The sequence below is a fragment of the Diadema setosum genome, chromosome 18 (assembly GCF_964275005.1).
Source record: "Diadema setosum chromosome 18, eeDiaSeto1, whole genome shotgun sequence".
Lineage (NCBI taxonomy): Eukaryota > Metazoa > Echinodermata > Echinoidea > Diadematoida > Diadematidae > Diadema > Diadema setosum.
This window is the reverse complement of record NC_092702.1, coordinates 4,723,509-4,743,947: the sequence shown is the minus strand read 5'-3', so window position 1 is coordinate 4,743,947 and position 20,439 is coordinate 4,723,509. Positions and strand designations below refer to the sequence as shown.

Below are 20,439 nucleotides of genomic sequence, written 5' to 3'. Positions count from 1 at the left end.
AACAAACATAAAAAAATCAAGAACTATGTATACTGTAATGTCTGGTTTCATATCAATTTCTGCATGTTCCTGTCTTTTTTCATTCATTCATTCTTATGATGCGTTTGCCTGGTCAATGTTTTCTAAAGGGGCAGTGACTGGTCGGGAGTTAATCAAATTCACTATGGAATATAGACACACAACTTATTCTCTGACTTATCCATTCACTTAACTGCAGAACCCAACTTCATGCCATTTCTCATATCAAGTTTTTGAACAAATTTTGATGAAGGGCAATGAAAGTATTCTGCGATATTTTTTTTTTTTCATCCGGATGCAGGTATCTTTTGGCTATAATCTGAATGTTGGTATTGTGATTTCCATGTCAAAATTAAACTATATCAGTCAGTCAAGCAAAGTATTTAATTTTGAATTCAAGCTGATAAGTGATCCAGCATCCTCTGAAAGCTTTAAAGAGACCTTCAGTGCCGTTGAACGTCTGATGATACATGGCATGAATGAAACCATGTGAAAGCGCACACCTCACAGATTGGCACCAAAGAACCCAAGAATTTCCTCCATTTTGACAACTGATTGAATTTGACAGGCCACTGTTTGGTATCTGCAAATTCAATTATGGCCATGAGGCAAGAACTGCTGTAAGAGTCCGTGAAGAAGGAAAAGTGGGCACGTGAGTGATGGTGCGTTTGCAAACACAAGGGGAGCTGCATCGAAAGAGTCGTCTTCAAGCGAGTCACGTGTCAAGTGATGTGAGGGACTCGAAGTTCGTCTGTCAGTTGCTATGGCCTGTCAAGGGAGGGCGCTGTCTAAGATAAATGAAAGGGAAATCACGTCAATTTCGTCAAGTTTTTATGTCCGCTTTTCTCCCTCCATCATGGCGGTCTCAACAAAATGTATCAAAACGGATAGAATTTAAATTTTGACAAGAAAACAGAAGGCGACTAATAAAACCACTGAATGATAGGAGAGAGCTGAAATAATTGTGCACATTAGGCCCGTTCACACACAAGGGAAAAAGTGCGATTTAAAAATCGATTTTCTTATCGCGATCAAAATTTCGAAATTTTTTCCAGTGTGGACAGAAAAATCTCACTAATTACCGCGATCCTTATCGCGATCCAACTCGCACTATTAGTGCGATTTTTCAGAATAATCGCGATTATTTTGCCAAGCGTCATGTGTGTGAGCGCGATCGAGATTCGGAAATCGGTATTTTTAATCCCATCGTTCGTAGCGCGTGCGAAACTCTATTGGGACTGCGGGCGGGGTCAGTCTTCGGTCATGCAAGTTTCACGCATGCGCAGTTTGGCCACTGATCGTTCTTTCCATGCTGCGAAGTGCGATTTTTCCCTGTGTATGAACGGTCGAAAAAAAAAATCGAAATTTGGATCGCGATTGAAATTTCGATTTTCGTTGTTTGTGAACGGGCCTATTGTAGTCAGTATAACCCATTATCTCAGCACAACGAGAAAGTTAAAGCCATGAATCTGCAAGAGGATTTGCAGTTGATTTGGCTGAACGTGAGGAATATCAGATTTGTTCAAATATCGGAAATTCAATATTTGAAACCCCTTTGTCAATTTTGTAAGGTCTAGGACTGTGTTGTCATAGTGTTTAAATTTAATGCATAGTGTTTGAATCCATGAATTTTCTCAAAAGAGTAGTTGCATTCACACACATGATTGAATGATTTTTGCATTATGTTTCAAAAATTGATTTTATTTGTTACTGTTTAATATGCATGCTGTGCAGGGCAAATTAGAGTTTAAAAAAAAAAAATCAACAGTGACCAGAATGTGATCTTTAACATCCAAGAGAGCAAACCTACTGCGCCGAGTTGCATTATGGGATTTTGAAAAAAGATTGATAAAATCTTTGCATGCCATTCACACACATTGCGTAAGCAAATTATCATGATATATATATCTATTTCTAAACCATGTGGGACTGATTTTTGCATCACGATGTAGATTGCAATAATTAATGATTTCTTATCCTACACACAAATATGAACGGTTTTTGCATTGCATAGCAAAATGCAAAATTCAAAAAAAAAAGTTTTAATTTTTGGTATGTGCAAAAGTCGCTTGTATATACTTGTTTATATGTTGTATGGTGGCAGGCTTTACCTTGCCGTGTCTGTGGTGGGTTTGTAGACATTATACGGGGCAAATAAGAGCCATTTTTTTACCTTTACTCCATGAATATAGCTTGGGCGGAGTTCTTTTACATTGCTTGCTGTAACCATTTTAATATGAGCCGTTGCTTTGATGGAAACATTTCTGATTTGCACGGGAGGTCCCCCAGAAAACATTAGTGCCAAGTTCAGGCGAAGTCTTGACATTTGATGTACCATCACAGCCCCTTTCAGTTTCCCAGGGCCCTATGGTCTCTTGAAAGAAAAAGGAAATCGTAAGGTGTTTCATGAGAAGTGGATGACGCAATCGGTCCTGGACAAGCACTCAGAGGTCAAAGAGAAGGCACACGTAGGAACATTTCTGCGGAACATGTGTTAGGAAGTGGCCTGTCTAATTTGATATCAATCACCTTGGAGACGGGCTTCTGATGAAGGGGAAATATGGTGATGTTCATTGCTTGACCCTTCCTGTTAGCCAGAGGGTGGACAGCCACGTATGTCACCAAGAGCAGGCGGGGGTGTGACAAATGAAAAACAAAGCTTTCCAAGGGCAGGGTAAAGTGACTAGTGTGTAAAGTTTGGAGGAGAGGAAATAGAAGGGCTTTAAACAAACTGGCTGGGTCTATATCATGAAAACACCAGTTGATCAGGTAGGCCTACCCCAGTTTATACTGTCACTGCATCAGATAATTCCCAGGTAAGTGTTTGGTTACTCTTCTACGTGGGCAGAATCTACTGTACAAGCAACTGGTCTTATGTTGACCTTCATATTTATATTGTGTAGCAGCTGAAATTGTCACCTTCACCAAGTTCACTGTCAAGGTTATTAGGGGAGGATTAGGGTAATAAGACTGGCGAACAGAAACAGTTTTACCCGGGGAGCTCCAAAACCAGCAAATGAAGCAGTAGCATTTTAGTGTGCAATCCATGGCCATGGATTTACCAATGATTGCCAACAAATCAAATTGCTGCCGCAAGTAAATCATCAATCTACACAAAAGCGTGTACCTGGTTTGATGATGCAATAGTTAAGTCAAACATGTGTGCTCTTCTCTGTGCAATGGTAATGTTTTGTGCAAACGCTGAATCTTACGAATCTGTGTATTTCAGTTATGTCTGACTATCAATTTGATTTGCATCTCGTTCATTTTTGTTTTCTTTGTAATGTACGCAAGAAGATCCCGCAGACAATGAAGAGGGTGAGAAGACAGTTTATATCTTCTTTGAGCGTTTCTTCATTTAAATGTATAACTCCCATCAATTAAAAGTTCACCTTGTCATAGACTGTTGTTCTGCAGTGCACCTTCCATGACCCCTTGCCTCCGGCCTTCTGTCTCTCCAAAAAGCTGCTATCCTCAATCTGTCACTTCAGCCTGTCAACCTGCCACGCCCACATTTCTCTTGCACCCTCTTATGTTGGCCTGATGCCCTTTGAGAGGGAAAGTCCATCCTGGAATTATGTTGCTGCAAATGACAACAGAAAATTCAGCAGAGTAAATCAGTGAAAACTTGGGAAAAACTTGGACTTACACACACACACACACACACACACACACACACACACACACACACACACACAAAGTTATGAATTGTAAAATTTTGGAGAGTAAGATAAATTGGCAACAGTGTGATATAGGTGATGAGCATCTTTCTGGGTTTTTTTTTCTTTTACTAAATATTTTACTAATTTTCACGTTTCTCAAAATTTGAGCATTGACAGAACTTATCCATTGAGCAGGACATGTAAAAACAGATTATTGTTATTATATACCAAGAACAGGTCAAGAGAAATTTTATCATGGGAGAAAAATGGAAAAAAAAGTCTACTTAGTGACTTAAATTCAAAGCTATTCCACACAGATTTGCCAATTTGCTAGTCTCTGAACTTTTACACTTCATAACTTTCACCCAAGTTTTCACTGATCTTGAATTCTAATTATTCTGTTTTCATACAAAGCAAGATAATATTAGGATGGAAATTCCCTTTTTAAAGGTTTTATTATATCATTTTCAGCACAAAGTTTTTGTCCTAGTTGCCCACTAGCCATTCCTGCCTTTTATGTGTGAATTTGGTATTCAGAGCCCTAACATTTATGTCTATCAGCGGGCGACCTCTATAAGTTTTCTTTGTGCACATAATATTTGTGTTTGAGATGCCTCAACATGTTTCACTATTTTCCACACTGCAAAGCCTTGTCCTACAGCACTGCATTGTATGTGTTGGTAGCATGTTTGTCTTCTAAAGAGGGAATTTAGGTGCAATGTATGAGAGAAATTAGTGCAAAAAGGGAAGGTACCCATTTTCAGTGCCTAGTTTTCATCCATTTTGAATCCCTAAAAATACCATCAATGAATGAATACCATCCACATCTCTTGAAGATAGCATGTAGCACAAGCTCTCTATATAAGCACAACAGAAAGAAGATACTACCAAATTTAATCGATATGTGTCCATCAAATCATCAGCAAGCACTTCTCATATCATCATTGATTTTGTCTGTGTGCACGCAAGATTATACTTGTGAAAGTAAAATCATTTAGACTGCATATACAGCTATAGTCACTCCTCAAGAGTGCAAACAAAACCAAAACCTTTGGATACAAAGCGCATATATTCATTTCTTCAAAACATGCTTTGACAGTGCCTTGACAATGCATAATCATTCTACTTGTCGTTGAGGAATATCACATTCTATTTAATGGAGAAATTGAATTCAAAGTGCCGTCATTCACTCTTTAGTGCTGTACTTGGACTTGCACTTATTGTTTAATTCATCAGTTTTGGTTTTTGTCTTTGTAATAAGTTCTCTTTCAGTGTAGAAAGTGAACTTAAAGTGTTAGCATGCACATTTCAATGCAGTACTTGAAATTGCACTTATTACTTAAAGCTCATGTGTCCGCTTTTTTGGAACCCGGAAGGTGGTAATTAAGACCTTTGCTCAGAATAATAAAACTTCTCTTTGATGGAGGGGCTAACAATACTTTCGTTTTTCAGTGAATGCATTTGGACCTAAAAAAAAAAAAAATCCAACTGTTATTCTTGGTTCAAAAGAGAAGCATATATTCTGAAATAACATGGAGTTTATCATATAGTTTTTCACTTCTTTCTAGAAAACTCTCTGGTGTATTAGAATAAGAATTCGTATGCAAGGTTAGGAGACATTGTTCTTCAACCATGATTTTTTTTTTTCAAAATGGGATATACCACCTTTAAGTTATTAGTCATATTTATTATCCTAGTTCTTCTGTTACTGTTTACACAGACTTTTGGTGTGTGTGTGTTTTGTTTTGTTTTTGTTTTTGTTTTTTTTTGGGGGGGGGGGATAAGAGAAGTGTATGAAATAATGTTATTTGAGATTGTTTAAGGTTGGACTATTTTACCAGATTTTATCAGATGATAAAATCTTGATATCATCATTTTTTTTTTTTAAATTAGTGGAAGCCCCAAAATAATTAGAAATCTTGGTATAGTATGTATCACTAGAAAAATCACAGCAACCTTAAAAAAAAAAAAAAAATACACAATTACTACTAGTCCTGATACAACTATCAGATGACTAATGTGCAGTGTATTGTACACTTCTTATACCAGATGTCCCCACAAATTGCCCTGAACTGCAAGTCTGACAAAAACCAGCCAGATAAAGTAGTACAGTATTTTCTCTCACTACTAACATGGCACCATTTAGAAAAAGCTCACCATTTCTGGCTTGGAAGCCTACACTGAAACTAACACCTAAATACTGCCACTATGTCTATCGTTTACCTCCTAATATTTCACTGAATGGCTTCTTTCAGCTCTATATTAAATGGCCATGCCATGAAAACAAATACATTGAATGTGTACGTCACCTCAAAGAGCACATGTATTTTCACTCTCAACTGGCAGCATGATGAAAAATACAATTGTCAAAAGCAACTATAAGTAACTAATGTGTCTTTGTTTTCTACCAGAGGATAATGTGTCATGTGATCTTATCATTAGTATGGTTTTCATCATTTGTATTGGATGTCAGTTAACTTTATTCCTCTTGACTGTTGTAAGTGTTTGTTCTGTATACCCATGCAAGTATCTTGATGTCAAGATCTCACAGTTATACAGTTTAAGTTTGTAATCCTTTCATGATGTGATAGAGGAAGAATAGTTTTGAAAGATAGTCATGCACCTTCTCTAGACTCTTTCATAACTTTAATACTAATAGAGGTATAGATACTCTGCTATTGTTCTGGTATCTTGTTTTTCAAGCAGAAATTCCCCTAATGGTTATGCTTTAAAATAACAACACAGTGCCACTTATAGTTGCCAAAGTCTTGATGTCATTAAATAAAATTGAGGCCACTCACATGTCTTGTCATGCAGGGCTTACAATTCAGATAAGGACATAGAACCTACTTGAGTTACAATCACTTCTGGAAGAGTTGTCCTTTCTTTGTATCAATTTTCATCTTGATGCTTGTACATAACCTTCAACAACAGCAAAGCTGACAATAGATTCTTTGAAGTTAAAGTGCTTTGATTTGCTATAGGTAGCAAACATAATTAACATTAAAATGATATGAATGTGCAAAGTTGCTGGAAAGAGTAAAAAGTGCAAGCCGTAATGAGTAGAAGCAAAACCTGCTGGAAAAGCTGTCTTTGTTATGATTTTACTTAACAGTTATTCTTTTACATGACTTTGTCCTGTAATGAATTACAGCACCACATAAGAAACAAATTACATATCATACATGTACATACAAATAATATTATGCATGTACAAATATGTATAGGCAACCATGCCTTAGTCGACCTCACAAAAGTAAAAAAATTCACACAAAAAAAGATACGCATTCAGCATCATAAAATTTTCCGTAACATTCCCAAGTACAGTACCATTCTATTGTTTAAATTCTGTGCTTGCATCAGTAATGCCTGCACTTGAGTGCTTGTAGTTAATATCTTAATTCTGCTTAGACTGAGCTTAAAGTGTACCAATACCCTGAGTATTATTTTTGCTATATTTGTAGAATATGTACTCGAGACATGCCTTCTGCAAAACATTAAAAAAAATGTTGTCTCTCCCGGTTTTTATTTATTGGGGTTTTAATGTAAATTTGAGAGAGTATACAAGAACAAAAACAACTTGAAATAGACTAGTCGATCACCTGATTTTTTCAGTCCAATGATCGTACTATTGATATTTTTTTCCAAATACGTCTCGAATGATAGAGATATTGTCAGGTGAGAATGATAAGGACATTTCAGGTGCCTCAAACACTTTAGCTTTATTGGCAACTTACCACCTGTATCATTCTCAACCAACGATATGCAATGCGTGTGCATAGTCAACTGTCTCTGGCCCACACAGTTATCTTGAGTATATTTGTAAAAATGTACACGTAAAGCTAGAACACATCAGTACCGGTGCTTAGGGAGCAGAACTTAAAATGCCAACATACCAAATTGTTATAGGGATATGATCTGATTTATCAAAATGTGTATACTTTCGGGGGCGATCACAAGTGAATTATGACTTTTTTGGTGTATTCCGGCTGTTTACAAATTTGATTTCCAGGGTGTTGGTACACTTTGAAATGGACACTGCAGTCCTCACACATGGCAGAGTGTGCCACGTGTATGTGCATTGATAGAAGTACGTGTGCACTCGTCGTCATGTCATCACGGATGATTATACATCGCTATACAAGGTTATCCCATTATGATTTGCCTACCAAATAATAATTGAATGAAATGTGCCATTAACCAAAAAAAAAAAAAGAAGAAGAAAAAAGCAAGAAAGAAAGAAAGAGAATTCCCACTTGTTCCTTTCGCCCTTGTCATACAGATCTGTGTTGTCGAGTACAGACTGCAAACTTACACTTTCTGTACCCAAAGTCACTCGACTCCATAAATAGGAGTACGAGCAGCCAAATGGTTCTAGTTAACAAAGAAAGTAGAATTACCATTAACAAAATGTAAGACCTACTGCTTTGACTATTAACTCTTTATGTGCCATGGTGGAAACCCCCAGTGTGCTACATTATTCTGAGACTCCAACATAGTCATACATTGAGAACACATTCTGTTTTTAAAATCTATATAACTTTTATAGATTTATATTTAATTGTGGACGAAGTGAGCAAATTGTAGAGAAAATGCTAAGCTTTGCATTAATGTAAATTCTATGACAAATCTACATTTGCTTTTCTTTCAAAAAATGCCCAGTAGCTACCTTACTGTAAATGTATGACTTTTGCACACAAAGCAGTGACAAAAACTTAGAATTTGCACGCAAATCCAGTATGAAACACTGTTTGTTTGAAAACAGTATGAAACACTGTCAATCACCACATAAAATGCAAGCTATGGATGAGAGGAACGGAATCGCTAGAAACGCTTTCATTGTACTGTAGCATTTGGCGATTTATCGATCGGTTTGGGCGGGTTAGTGCGTTTGAGCGGAATATGCGAAGTTGGCATGCCATCGACTGAGTCGGATGTACGAACTTGGCACATAAAGAGTTAACTTGAGCAAACTATAGAATTCGCATCTGTGTGTGTGTGTGTGTGCGTGTGTGTGTATGTGTGTGTGGCAAAGTGCTAATGACAGTTTTCATAATAGCATTTAATTTTTTTTTGTCGACTTTCTCAAATATTTTGCAACTTCTCAAGAAGGAGGAGAGGACAATGAAACTGATGAGTTTGAAGGTGAGACAGAGCTTTTCTAAAGATCTCACTCGCTAAGCTTCCGCTTCCAGAGAACAGCACATTGCATTTTTTTAAAAATTTCAGTTGGATGATATTTTGGGAGCGCATGCAAACTTGACACGTTCTCGCAAAGATTATTTGGTAAATGCGACTTCATCGAAAAAGGATTCAGAACTTACAAAGTTATTCTGTACTAACTTTGACTGTTCCTGATGACAGTAGCACCACACATAAGAATCTAGGTTGTGTTTTTTTTTTCTTTACGCCATAACAAGATGCCAGCTGCTTGGGGGGGGGGGGGGGGGGGAGGGGATGGGGGGAAGCAAGTGGCAAGTGGCCTTGGGCAAGTGACCTTCGTCCAGGCTTTTGTTGAGTAAGATTTTCTTCCAGGGCTTCGCTCCGTGACACTTTCTGCAGTTGCCTCAAGCTTCCGCAGACAGAAGAACTCTACTATCGTTAAGAAACTGTAGAAAGGAAAACATTAAAATTTGTTAATGATAACCACGTGCTAAATTTAAGAAGTTTAAAAAGGAAAACTAATTCCCAACTGCATGAGCATGAGCTAATGACATTGCCTCTAAGTTAGCACCCTCCCTTCTGCTCTATAATCTCAGTGCCATATACATGTAGTCCTTTTTGCACATTCTCTTAACAATTGCTAAGTTTCTGACTTAACTCTGCCATGCAATTTAAAGAAGTTGCCCCATTCTACTTTAAAGCACTGGCTTTCTTACTTACACAAAAAGATACTCTGCTTCTCTCAAGAGCTTACTGTAGTATGCCAGTGGAAGTGTTTTCCACTGTTGTAGGCGCATGCTTGCTTTACAGTATTGAACTAATTTGCTATGGTAGATATTATTGTTTACTTGATAACATTTTGGAAAAAAAGAATGTCCAGAGACTTTTAGTCACCGAATATTATCACATTATTGTACCAGATCAACATAGCACACTTTTAAAGGGTTGTAATTTGTGTCCTGCCTGTAGCAAAATGCCTTGACCTTTACACAAATTTTACAGTGAATGTTCCATGTGTAGGAGAGGTTGAAATCAGAAACATATAAGTATTAACGAAATAACCTCTCCATTGCAGATGGCAAGCTACGAAGGATGTTATGCGTGGTGTCTATTTAGCTATGAGTTAATCCTGACAAATCATTATGATATCTGGAGATTTTTGTAATAGAAGTGATATGGACAAACACAGGTTAACACCATGCTTTTCATATGGTTAAGGAATTCACTCTTCAAAAATCACAACTGAATTCCACCCAATATATAGCAGCAGTACTGGAGGCTTAAAAGAAGCATTTTAATAATCACTAAAATTGCTGAATGATTGATTGTACGTAGTTAGTGATCAAGTATCAGTAGAATCAGGAGAAATCACACCATACTGAGATGTTTTAGGACATTGAGGCCATGCACACGCTGATTAATCTGGCTCAGATGTGAAAACATCATTGTTGTCACTGTCCCTGCCAGTGATTAGTGACATCATACCAAACTCGATGAAGCTGAACCTTTGTTTCATGCCTGTCCCTCAGAGGATCTGGGGTGCAGTGAAAGGTGAAATATTTTTATGACATTGTACACATTTTTGGTAATCCACAAACTCCTAGGGGAATTTCAGCTGCAGAATTCATCTTCTTCTCATCATTGTTTATTTGGCAACTTCACAGCACATTTTATGTTAGAGGGAAAAAAGAAAACTGATGTAACTGGTTGCATTAATTCAAGCTGCACCAAATCAGAACAATCCAGAATATCGAGATTTGAGAGAGAAACACTTTAACTCTAATTATCTTAAATGTACTGCCAATTAAAGGATCAGTATTGATTTTAAATTAGTAATTTTATTGGAGGCTTTTGATATTTCTGCAACTGAAATAACTATAATAGTGGTATATGATCATAATAGGGTTCAGATGAAAGACATATATTTTTATTCTGATATATCAAACACTAACAATGAAGAGTAAAATTTGTGATGAAAAGATAACAGCACCTAACCACAGAAATGCTCTAGTTGTATTTTGCATAGACAAAACATTTTACAGATTTTCCAATTTCACATTATAGTGGTAATGTTTTTTATGAACAGGCCTTCATGAAGAGTGGTCCAAAAAGGTACTTCTGTTCATTTCAAGAATTGTTGACATTATCAAAACATTACTTCAAAACTAACTATGCTTAATTTAAGTTGAAAAACAAAATATCTTAAGTTATCTAATATCTTAGAACTTAAGAGCTTGAAAGTGCATAAATTGACACCTGGTCCTCTCCATTTTGTATTACGTATCATGAAAGGAGTGCTGCACATTTAAGTCAATTGTTTACTTGTTCTAAAGTATATTCGCTGTTAGATTGAAATATCACTCGATAATTTTGTTCTACTGACTTCATGTCATATTCATGTATGAACAAGAAATGCAGAAATCAAATCGAATCAAATCAATCACATCATATCAAAATGAAATTTAGCATAAACATGACTTACTAAAGAGCTCCTCTCTAAATATTGTTTGTCATAATCCAATCTTTAACAAAGTTGGAAAAAGATGAGAAACTTAAAAGGAACTGTTTTCCACTTGACTGATCCCTACAAGGCCACTTCATAGGTAGGAAAAGAAAAAACATGTCTTCCCAGTTAGCAGGAATTTGTTGAATAGATAATAGGACTGTCACCATTTGAATTATTTTTGTCAAACCTCAGTATCCTTGACCTTTGTTGAAACCATTATTTTGGATAGTACCTTGACCCATAAGTGGGGGGGAGGGGGAGGATTTTACTGCAGAAATTTTATCTTGTCATTGAATTAGCAACTCTAAATTTTACTGCATATCTTTTAATAAGAATTATAATGTTCAGTCCTTTGAAATGCATATTACCGTAAGTATTATGTATATGATCAAATTTCCATATTGTGAATGTCTTGCATAGAAATTCCTCTCTTCAGTAGCCTGTAAATCTCCCTCTTTTTCTTTGGTCCAATATTCTCCCTCCCTTGTGACCTTCGTGTAAGTAAGAGATCTTGAGGGCATACACCTGTAAATATAATGGAATATCCCTGACTGCATCACGAAGTCGTACCAAAGATAATAAAATAAATGAAAAAATAGTTAATTAAAAATCAGAAGTGCAGTTTGGCAAAAAAACAACAACAAACAAACAAACCTGAATAGCTACAGATATTGAGTATGAATTCCTCTACAAACTGCATTTTGGTTGGAAGATGAAAGCTTTTCTCATGGAATTTGAAGGGACTATATATAATTGGGTGCATGTACAGAAAATATATGATTTTTTAGTAAAAGAACTTATAGTCTGGTTTTGCGAACCCTTGGACAGAGTTGGAGCTGAAGAACCCCGCTTGGAAATTTGATGGATGAAAGGGTATATCTCACTTTTTCAGGTTACTGAAGATGAAACACCTCATTTCTTCCAGCTGTTTTACAGATTTTTTTTTTAAATTTTAACACACGTCTCAATGGGGAATTATTTACCTGTGTGAACCCTTGAACCCCTCATCGCGCATCCAGTCTCATGCTTATGCTTCTTCCACCCTGCTTGATTAGCCTGCCTGAATGTCATGAATCAAACTTTGCTCTAACTTTTTATTCCTGGTTATCGTACTTTCTACACCAGTGTCATCAATGGTCATCACTAACATCTTTATTATCACTGTTACTGATGCATAATCATGATACATATATATATTACTTTTTGGGTAGCAGAAGACTGGTTCAATACCAATACATTCATCAAGGTAATTGATTACCCTGGTTTATATTTCATAACCTTGTGATCAGGACTAGACTGGTGTGAAACTATTGATGCTGAGTTATTTTTGACAATTTCATGTCTCCTCTTCATTATTGTCTTGAGGAGAATAATGTAAGAATATTTTTTGGAGCACTGTTTTACTGTTACAAGGCTGATACAGAGAGCTAAATGTCCAATGCTGTTCAAGTATTGATGATTGTATGTTTCATATCTAGTGCATACAGAGAGAATTGATGATAATTAGTATACTTTATGAATAATTATTCTTATTCTTATTCTTACTCTTCTTCTTCTTCTTCTTCTTCTTCTTATTATTATTATTATTATTATTATTATTATCATTATTATTATTATTATTATTATTATTATTATTCTTATTATGCTTGAACAAACAAATGGCTATACACAGGGAGCCACTAATTAGCTTGTGTTCCTGGTAGGTCGCAAGTTTGCTGATATTTTCTTTATATGTCATGTTACAGAAACTTTTTTTTCAGCACATGTGAACAAGTGAAAATTATCACAAACAGAAGTTGTAGTGGAAATGAGTGATTTTTGCAAGGAATTATCAATGGCAAACATTCCAGCATGTTAATCCTGCACATTTGTGTGTCATTTTCTCACTGCTACATTCCACAGCTTATCTCTCATGTGCATGCTTCATTCGTCACTGTTTTAACCACTCCCATCTATAGCATATGTGCACTCCAATAAGATGTCTGAGCAACAGCAGATGTCTGTGCACTGGTCTGTCTTTTTCACCCCTGGCACTCACTGACTTGAATAGCCGGGACAAATGGTTGCATGTACTCCTGTCATAGCATAAAGTCATACCTGAAATTTGGACCTTGAGCAGCCTGAGGTCATATGAGATAGAGCAATAACACATGCTGATCTTGTTTTTTCTCACTTTACTTCCTTGTATTTTGAAGGGATTCAGTTCCCTTTACATTGACATGGTGTTATTTCATGTTTTGTTTTTTTCAAGATTTGGTATAGGTGCAATATTCTTCATTTTTTTTTTTCTCAGATGTCATGAATGCAACATGTCATAAAAAAATAATCCGAGTCTGTAGATGTCAACTGTTATGAAATGCACTATTTTCATGACTCAGGAGGAGTCAAGAGTTGTTGCTATTGTGAAGTAGTGTAAAGCAAGGAATGTTCATATGCATTTTAATTTCGCGAATTTCGTGAACGGCAACATTTGCGAAATTAAAATGCACGTGAAAGTTCTTGCCTACACAATATGCATTTTACGCCAGTGGCAATTCGCTAAATTTTCATGCCGCGAATATATTGTGTTTTCTAGTAATTGCTTTCAATATTTGAGTGCAAACTACCGCAATTATACTCATGTGAGTGCATATATGTGTTACCAAATGCCTGTTATCAGGTATCATTCTTAGGAAATGAGGTGAAAATGCTGTAAGAGTTTTTTTTTTGTCATTGCTGTTCAAAAAGTTTAGACAGTAAACCACACAGCAAAAAGAAAGTCATCGTCATTGCTAATTTTTTAACACTGTATTCCAAACATAAGCTTTCATTTTTCTTTTCTTCAAGCTCCTAGTTTGTTGTACATATAGCTGAATGGATCATTGTGTTTATACTATTTCTTGCTTTACAAATGGACCAGCAGTTTGTTTAGTGATTCCATTAAAAAAATATTGAGCTGAGCATATTGAAAACATTCTAATTATTTGTTGACAAAACACAACACTTCAGAGTTTATATCTCTGTATGTCTCTAGTTGAGAGAACTTACATCTATGAGATTTTTTGAAAGCCATTTGTCTGCTAGATCAGGATGCGAATATTGCTAACTAGTACTGGGATTGATGTAATGTCAAAACAATGTGACGTAACAAAGTATATCATTGTGAAATGGATGTCAACCTGCACGTCTGAGAGAACCACTTAAGCATGCCTTAGCATCACACATTAGCATTGATAACTTATTCAAATGAGGTTCAGTCGTGGAGGGTTGAAAGCTTAGTTGGTAAACGATAAGTTGTGTTATTTCATGTCATGTAGAAATGACCACCGAAGCAACTTTTTTGTGTTGCATTGGATATAGACCTAAAGATCGATGACAACATAAATTGATGGCGAATACTCTTTTACAGAATGTCTTCAATGTTCTGGTGAATATCAGTGGGATGGATGCAAAGGTTAGAAATCATACATGTAGCCCACAGGTTTTGAAAATACATCACTTTTGGCAGTCATGCACCTGATTCTGATGAGATACCAAAAATCTGTGTTCATGCCAAAAAGATGATATTTGGCAAATGTCACCCAAGTGGGAGTGACAACTAAGAAGGGAGTAAATATTTAGTATCAACATAATGGGGCAGTAGCACATGGATAGGGATGGGTTTCGAACAACCCGGAGATTTTGCATTTCATGTATTCAGGTATATACTGTATACAGCGTTTGTAAAATGAACCTATGCATCTCTCCAGGGAGGTTGGTCCCTGGTCTCCCCAAGGGTTCAACAAGCCACCCTTTTTTTTTTCTCCACACAGTGCAACTCACATCTGAGGAGTAAAGACCTGCTAATTTCTAGTCTTTCTTTCTAATTGAGAGAGCATGTTCAGGATTACGTGGGTATGGCTGGTTTTGATTCTCTCTGGAAAAAAGCACTTCACAGCTTCGGGTCTTAAATCAAATGGACATGTCTTTCACATTATGTTTGTTTGTGGTTTCTTTCAGACGATGACATTGACTGTTTCACGGATGATGAAGATGATGTACAGGTAATTTCTACTGAATAATTTTTTAGTTTGTTTGGGTTGTTTTTTTTTTTGTTTTTTTAAAGTAGTGTATCATATTGCCAATGAAGACAATAGACGGAAGCATTGGCTACGGAGTAATTAACATCTTCCTGCCTTTGAATTGTTTGATATTAGCATCATTAAACTTTTCTCTTGAAGGACTTTTGGTTTATTTTCAATGTGTAGACAGAACACAAGCATTGCAAGATGACATCAATTTCTTCACAAACTTTTCGTGAAGGATGAAACACAGAGTGATGCTTTGCTGAAAATTTATGGTTTGGCATATCCATCATAAAATGATGCACCACGCGTTACCCCGGGGTACCGTAGTACCCCGGGTTACCGCGTTGTGTAGCGCCACCTCACGTCCATTCGAGAACAGTCAGAGAAAAATGCATGCACTGTGTGCGTGTACATAGTCCTTCCCATGCCACTGCATGTTATACTATGCGTGCATGAAAGCTGCGATACCACTAGCGTGTGCTTTAGTGTAGTGCAGTGCAGTGGCTAGCGCGCGCTAGCTCCAGCACCAAAATAATTTCCTCTTTTTGGCACCCAGGGTACAACCTTTTTAAAAAAAATAAATTATTCAACAAAATGGCTGATTTTTATTTGGTACCCCGGGATACCATTTATGTCATCAAATGTAGTTTTTTGGAGTCGATTAGAAACAGTCTCCTTCTCAATTGTTTACTTCTCCTAACAGGCCCAGGAATTAGATATCCCTATGTGAACATTATCCCTGCAGTATTAACCCATTGAGGAAGAGTGGACTGTGCTTTAACACAAATATCTTATAGACACCAGCCCGAGCGTTCTTGGGACTAGTTTTCAATGGGTTAAAGGTGCATAGTCCCGGTAGTGTAGAGGGCGCTGTTGATGATACTGCCGATCACCGTTAGCATGGATATGAAGATTGCCGAAGTTAAGCTGTCATCAAGAGTAAAGCGCGTAGGTGTTGCTAAGTAACGTTGCCTTCTTCTCTGCGCATCACGCAGTCTGTAGTAATGCCAGGGTGCGTGCATATGTGCTTCTTATTATGACATCACAAAAGAAGTTTGCTTAAGCTGTCTTCCCCCTCAGCCGAATCATGAGCTGAACTGTGATCGGACCACTGACTGCAGTGGATCAGACTTCTTCGGACTTGAGGAAGTGGGCCACAGTGTACGCTTGTAAGTGCCAAAGAGGAGTCAATAGCATAGGTCTCTATAGGAAACTTGCGCCATGCGCCCGCATACGCATTTGACTAAAACACCGGGACCATGCACCTTTAAGTCATCAACCATGTGCCTGACAACACAGAAATTTCAATTCCAAGTTCTGTAAAACCGGAAACATTCATGGCATGAAACTTTCGTTAATTGCCGCCATGAAAACAATTATGAGTATCTTTCATGTACTAGTAATACAAGGATTTTTGTTAAGCTTTCATGGGCATTTTGCTTTTGTGAATCTTGGCTCCTCTAAAAATTCACAAAAGTTTCAAACTCATGAAAATGTTTGGTTTGAACGCAGTATTAAACTCAGTTCTAATGCCTAGATATTTGCATTTTTGAAGTGACTACTTGAAAGTGACTAATGTCTTCATTCATCAGTTCAAATGAAAACATTCCAACATCAAACAGACATGAAACTTATATCATTAATTTGCTCCTCCTCACCTCACCTCGGAAAGATGAGACTAATGGAAATAAAATTTCATTTGAATTGAACTGAATTGAATTAAATTGAGTCATCACATCATCAAGTGTCATGGTATTATGCATAATTCTTTGAGTAACGACAAAATGATCCAGCATTTCTAGCTGTGACAGTGGTTGATGTCAAGTCAGATTTTCCCTCACAAAAAGAATGTTTTTCTTTTTAAAAATGTTTTTCTTTTTTTATTCATATTCCCCCTCAAATAATGAAAACCATTTTATTTCTCTGAATAGAAAAATTGGCAAAAAATGGAATGTATGTTTGAACGCAATGAAATAAGTCAGAGTTGTGTAAATTCATTAATGCATCAGGCCCCTTGTCATTCCAGAGTTAATGTACCTGTGATATTGCATCAATGTCATGTTAACATTAAAATGTTACAGGTGTATTACATGATATTTGTTATCAGCTGTGACATCATATCTTTGTTATTATTTATTCAGCCAAATGGAAATGACAATAACATTAACAGAACATACATTCACATGGAAATGACACATTGAAATCTTCATGTGACATTAAAGATAATTTTGGCTGAATTGAACAGCCAGCAACCATTGCCAATGTTATGATACTCTGCACTGCATTGATAAGAAGAATGCGGAGTTTGTGACACTTTGCTGTGTTACTGTCCATGGACTTTGTCTGGGAAGAGTAAACACGACCAGAAGATAGTAACATGGTGGTGAATTATTGTCTCTAAGCTGATAACATCAAGCCTGACAGTAAAATGTTGTGTACTGCCAAAAAAGGACAGTCCCTAAAACTTAAGCTATAACTTCCACGTTGCTCAAAGTGAGTTGATCATGCAGTAGCCATTGCGTTTCTGTATTCCGACTGTCACTATGGTAAGTCTTCGTTACTAAGCATTTGGGCTATAATCTCTATTGTTTTTCAACAGCAAGGGTTCCTTATGAACCCTCCATCAAAAATATTGCAAAATGTATGATATAGGGAATATATATTTTGCCTTAAAAAAAAAATGAAAGAGTGTTATTTTGGATTAGAGTTCATCACATTTGTGGGCAGAGTTGGGGCTGCTAAGTCTGTGAATTTATTTTCAGTGTAGATTTTGGGACGTGGTGAATTATTCTGGTCAATTTCATCACAAGGTACATGTGAAACTGCTCTCTCCCCTTGTTTTGAATTGTTTGAAATTTGTTTGTTTTTGTTTGTTTGGTTTTCGCCTCATCCATCCATATTTTCTTGTCCGTCTTTCTCTGCAGAGTGATGACTCAAACTACATGGAGCCGAGTGAGGAGCCCACAAGAGGACCCCCAATTCCAAGTCGGCCTGGACAGAACTTGAACGGTAATGGGCCCATAATGGGCCTATGTGGATGTATGTGTGCATTTAAATACATATCTGAGTGTATATTTGGGATCAAAAGTTTATCCTCTAGTGATTGGTTGAAAGCGCTTCACATGAGTTAAACTCTTTTGGAGTCACCTCTTCCCATAGTTTTAACCAGAAATTCTCAAGGCAAAGCATACAGATGTATCTGTATATCTCTATAATTGTAAAGATTCATAGACAGAGCAAAGCAGCATGGAATAGGGAAGCGTTGCATCTTAATTTGCCATCAAAAGGAAAGAAAACTTTTTGAACATTGTTGAAGTGGAGTCTGTTCTGTCCCTTAATAGCTTGGAAATTCCATGAGTTCCAAGTAAATTCTGGGATCAGAGCCAAAGTTAGCCAAAGATCAGAGCCAAAGAAAGAATCATGGAATTTTAAGCAGAGTGTTGTGTGTGAATAAGATTTGTAGACTTTACTTGTGAGAAGAGACGCGATTCTAAAAGCATACAGCCTTTGCAGATATTAGCTGTCATATTCTGTGTGTGAATGTAGTTCACCAAGACCATGAGAAACTGTGATTGAACTGTATCACACAGCTCACCATGTGTGGGCATTGGACCCACTGTATCAGCTAAGAACAAAACAAAACAAAGCAAAACAAAGCAAAACAAAACAAAACAAAACAAAACTGTGATAACCAGGATGCTAGCTGAAATATGATGTCGATCCCTGTGTGCTTTGGAAGTTCAGAGAGAAAAATAAATCCTCAAGAAAGCATAATGTTGACTAGGGAAGACGTCCAGTGTTAACATAGTGTCACGACCTCTGGCTCTCAGCCACATGCAAACACCTTGAGATTCATGATTTTGCAATATTCTCATTTGGCAAGCTCTATCATTTCCTTTCTTTTCTTCACTATTTCCTTTATTGTCTCTGTCTCCCCTCATGCATCCTTTTTTTAAAGTCATTCCCTTCCTCCATCCTCCTTTTTCTTTGTTTGTCTGTACTTCCTTTGCCTGCTGTTCTTCCTCCTTTAAAACCACAGCCTCCCCAACACTGTCTTCTTCTCCTCCTCCTCTTCCACTTCAACCTCCTCTCTTTATCTCTCTAACCTACGCCTTATCCTCCTCTGTCAATCCCTTTTCAACATTTCATCCTCTCTGACAACTTCCTTCTTTGATCTTTCTCCCAGGTATCTCCTGTTCTTTCTTTTCATCTGTCCCTTCTCCAACCTCTTCCATCCTCCCCCTCCTCCTCCTCCTCCTCCTCCTCCTCCTCCTGTATCTTATGCTCTTTCTTCTTTATGTCTCCTTCTTCCTCTCCTATCTTCTTCTCCTCCACCTCCTGTCTATCCTCACTCATACCTCCTCTTCTGTCAATCCATTGCCCATTTTTTATCCTGTCTGATGCCTTCCTCCTCTGCTTTCATCTCCTGCTGTTCTCTTCACCCTTTCCTTTTTCCTCTCATTCTCTCTCCCCCTTCTTTCTCTCTCTTCCCATGTTCCCTTCTTTCACCTCTTTATCCCCCCTCCTCCTCCATCTCCTGCTCTTTCTTCTTCTTGTTCCCTTTTGCTTCCACTCCTATCCCTGCTCTTTCCTCTTCCATCTATCCCCTCCTCCTTCTCCATCTCCTGCTCTTTCTTCTTCTTGTTCCCTTTTGCTTCCACTCCTATCCCTGCTCTTTCCTCTTCCATCTCCTTTCTGTCCTCATCCATGCCCTCTTCCACCTTTTTCAATCCCATTTTTTTTTTCACTCTGACATCCTCATCCTCTACCTCCATCTCGTACTCTTCTCTTTACCCTTCCCTTCTTCCTCCCTCTCCATGTTCCATTCTCCCACCTCTTTATCCCCTCCTCCTTCTCCTCCTCCATCATCATCTCATGCTCTTTCTTCTTCATGCCTCCTTCTCCTTCCTCTCCTATCCCCCTCTCCTCCACTTTATTCTCCTCTTCCTCATATTTCTAATATGTCCTTTTTCTCTTTAATATCTTCTGTCTGTCTGCCATCTCATGATGTCACTTCTATCTGCTTTTTGTCTTTCCTTTCTAC

The 20,439-nt window shown here is 37.3% G+C and overlaps 1 protein-coding gene across 1 annotated transcript in view; it reads left to right on the top strand.

The window, feature by feature from the left end:
• LOC140241943 (uncharacterized) overlaps positions 1-18,849 on the top strand; it is a 118,443-nt gene extending 99,594 nt beyond the window's left edge. The window contains exons 6-9 of the mRNA XM_072321690.1: positions 3,316-3,336; positions 15,328-15,371; positions 18,320-18,404; positions 18,737-18,849. Of these exons, the coding sequence (XP_072177791.1) occupies positions 3,316-3,336; positions 15,328-15,371; positions 18,320-18,404; positions 18,737-18,849 (263 nt within the window). The remainder of the gene's footprint in view (positions 1-3,315; positions 3,337-15,327; positions 15,372-18,319; positions 18,405-18,736) is intronic.
• The last annotated feature ends 1,590 nt before the right edge of the window (positions 18,850-20,439 follow it).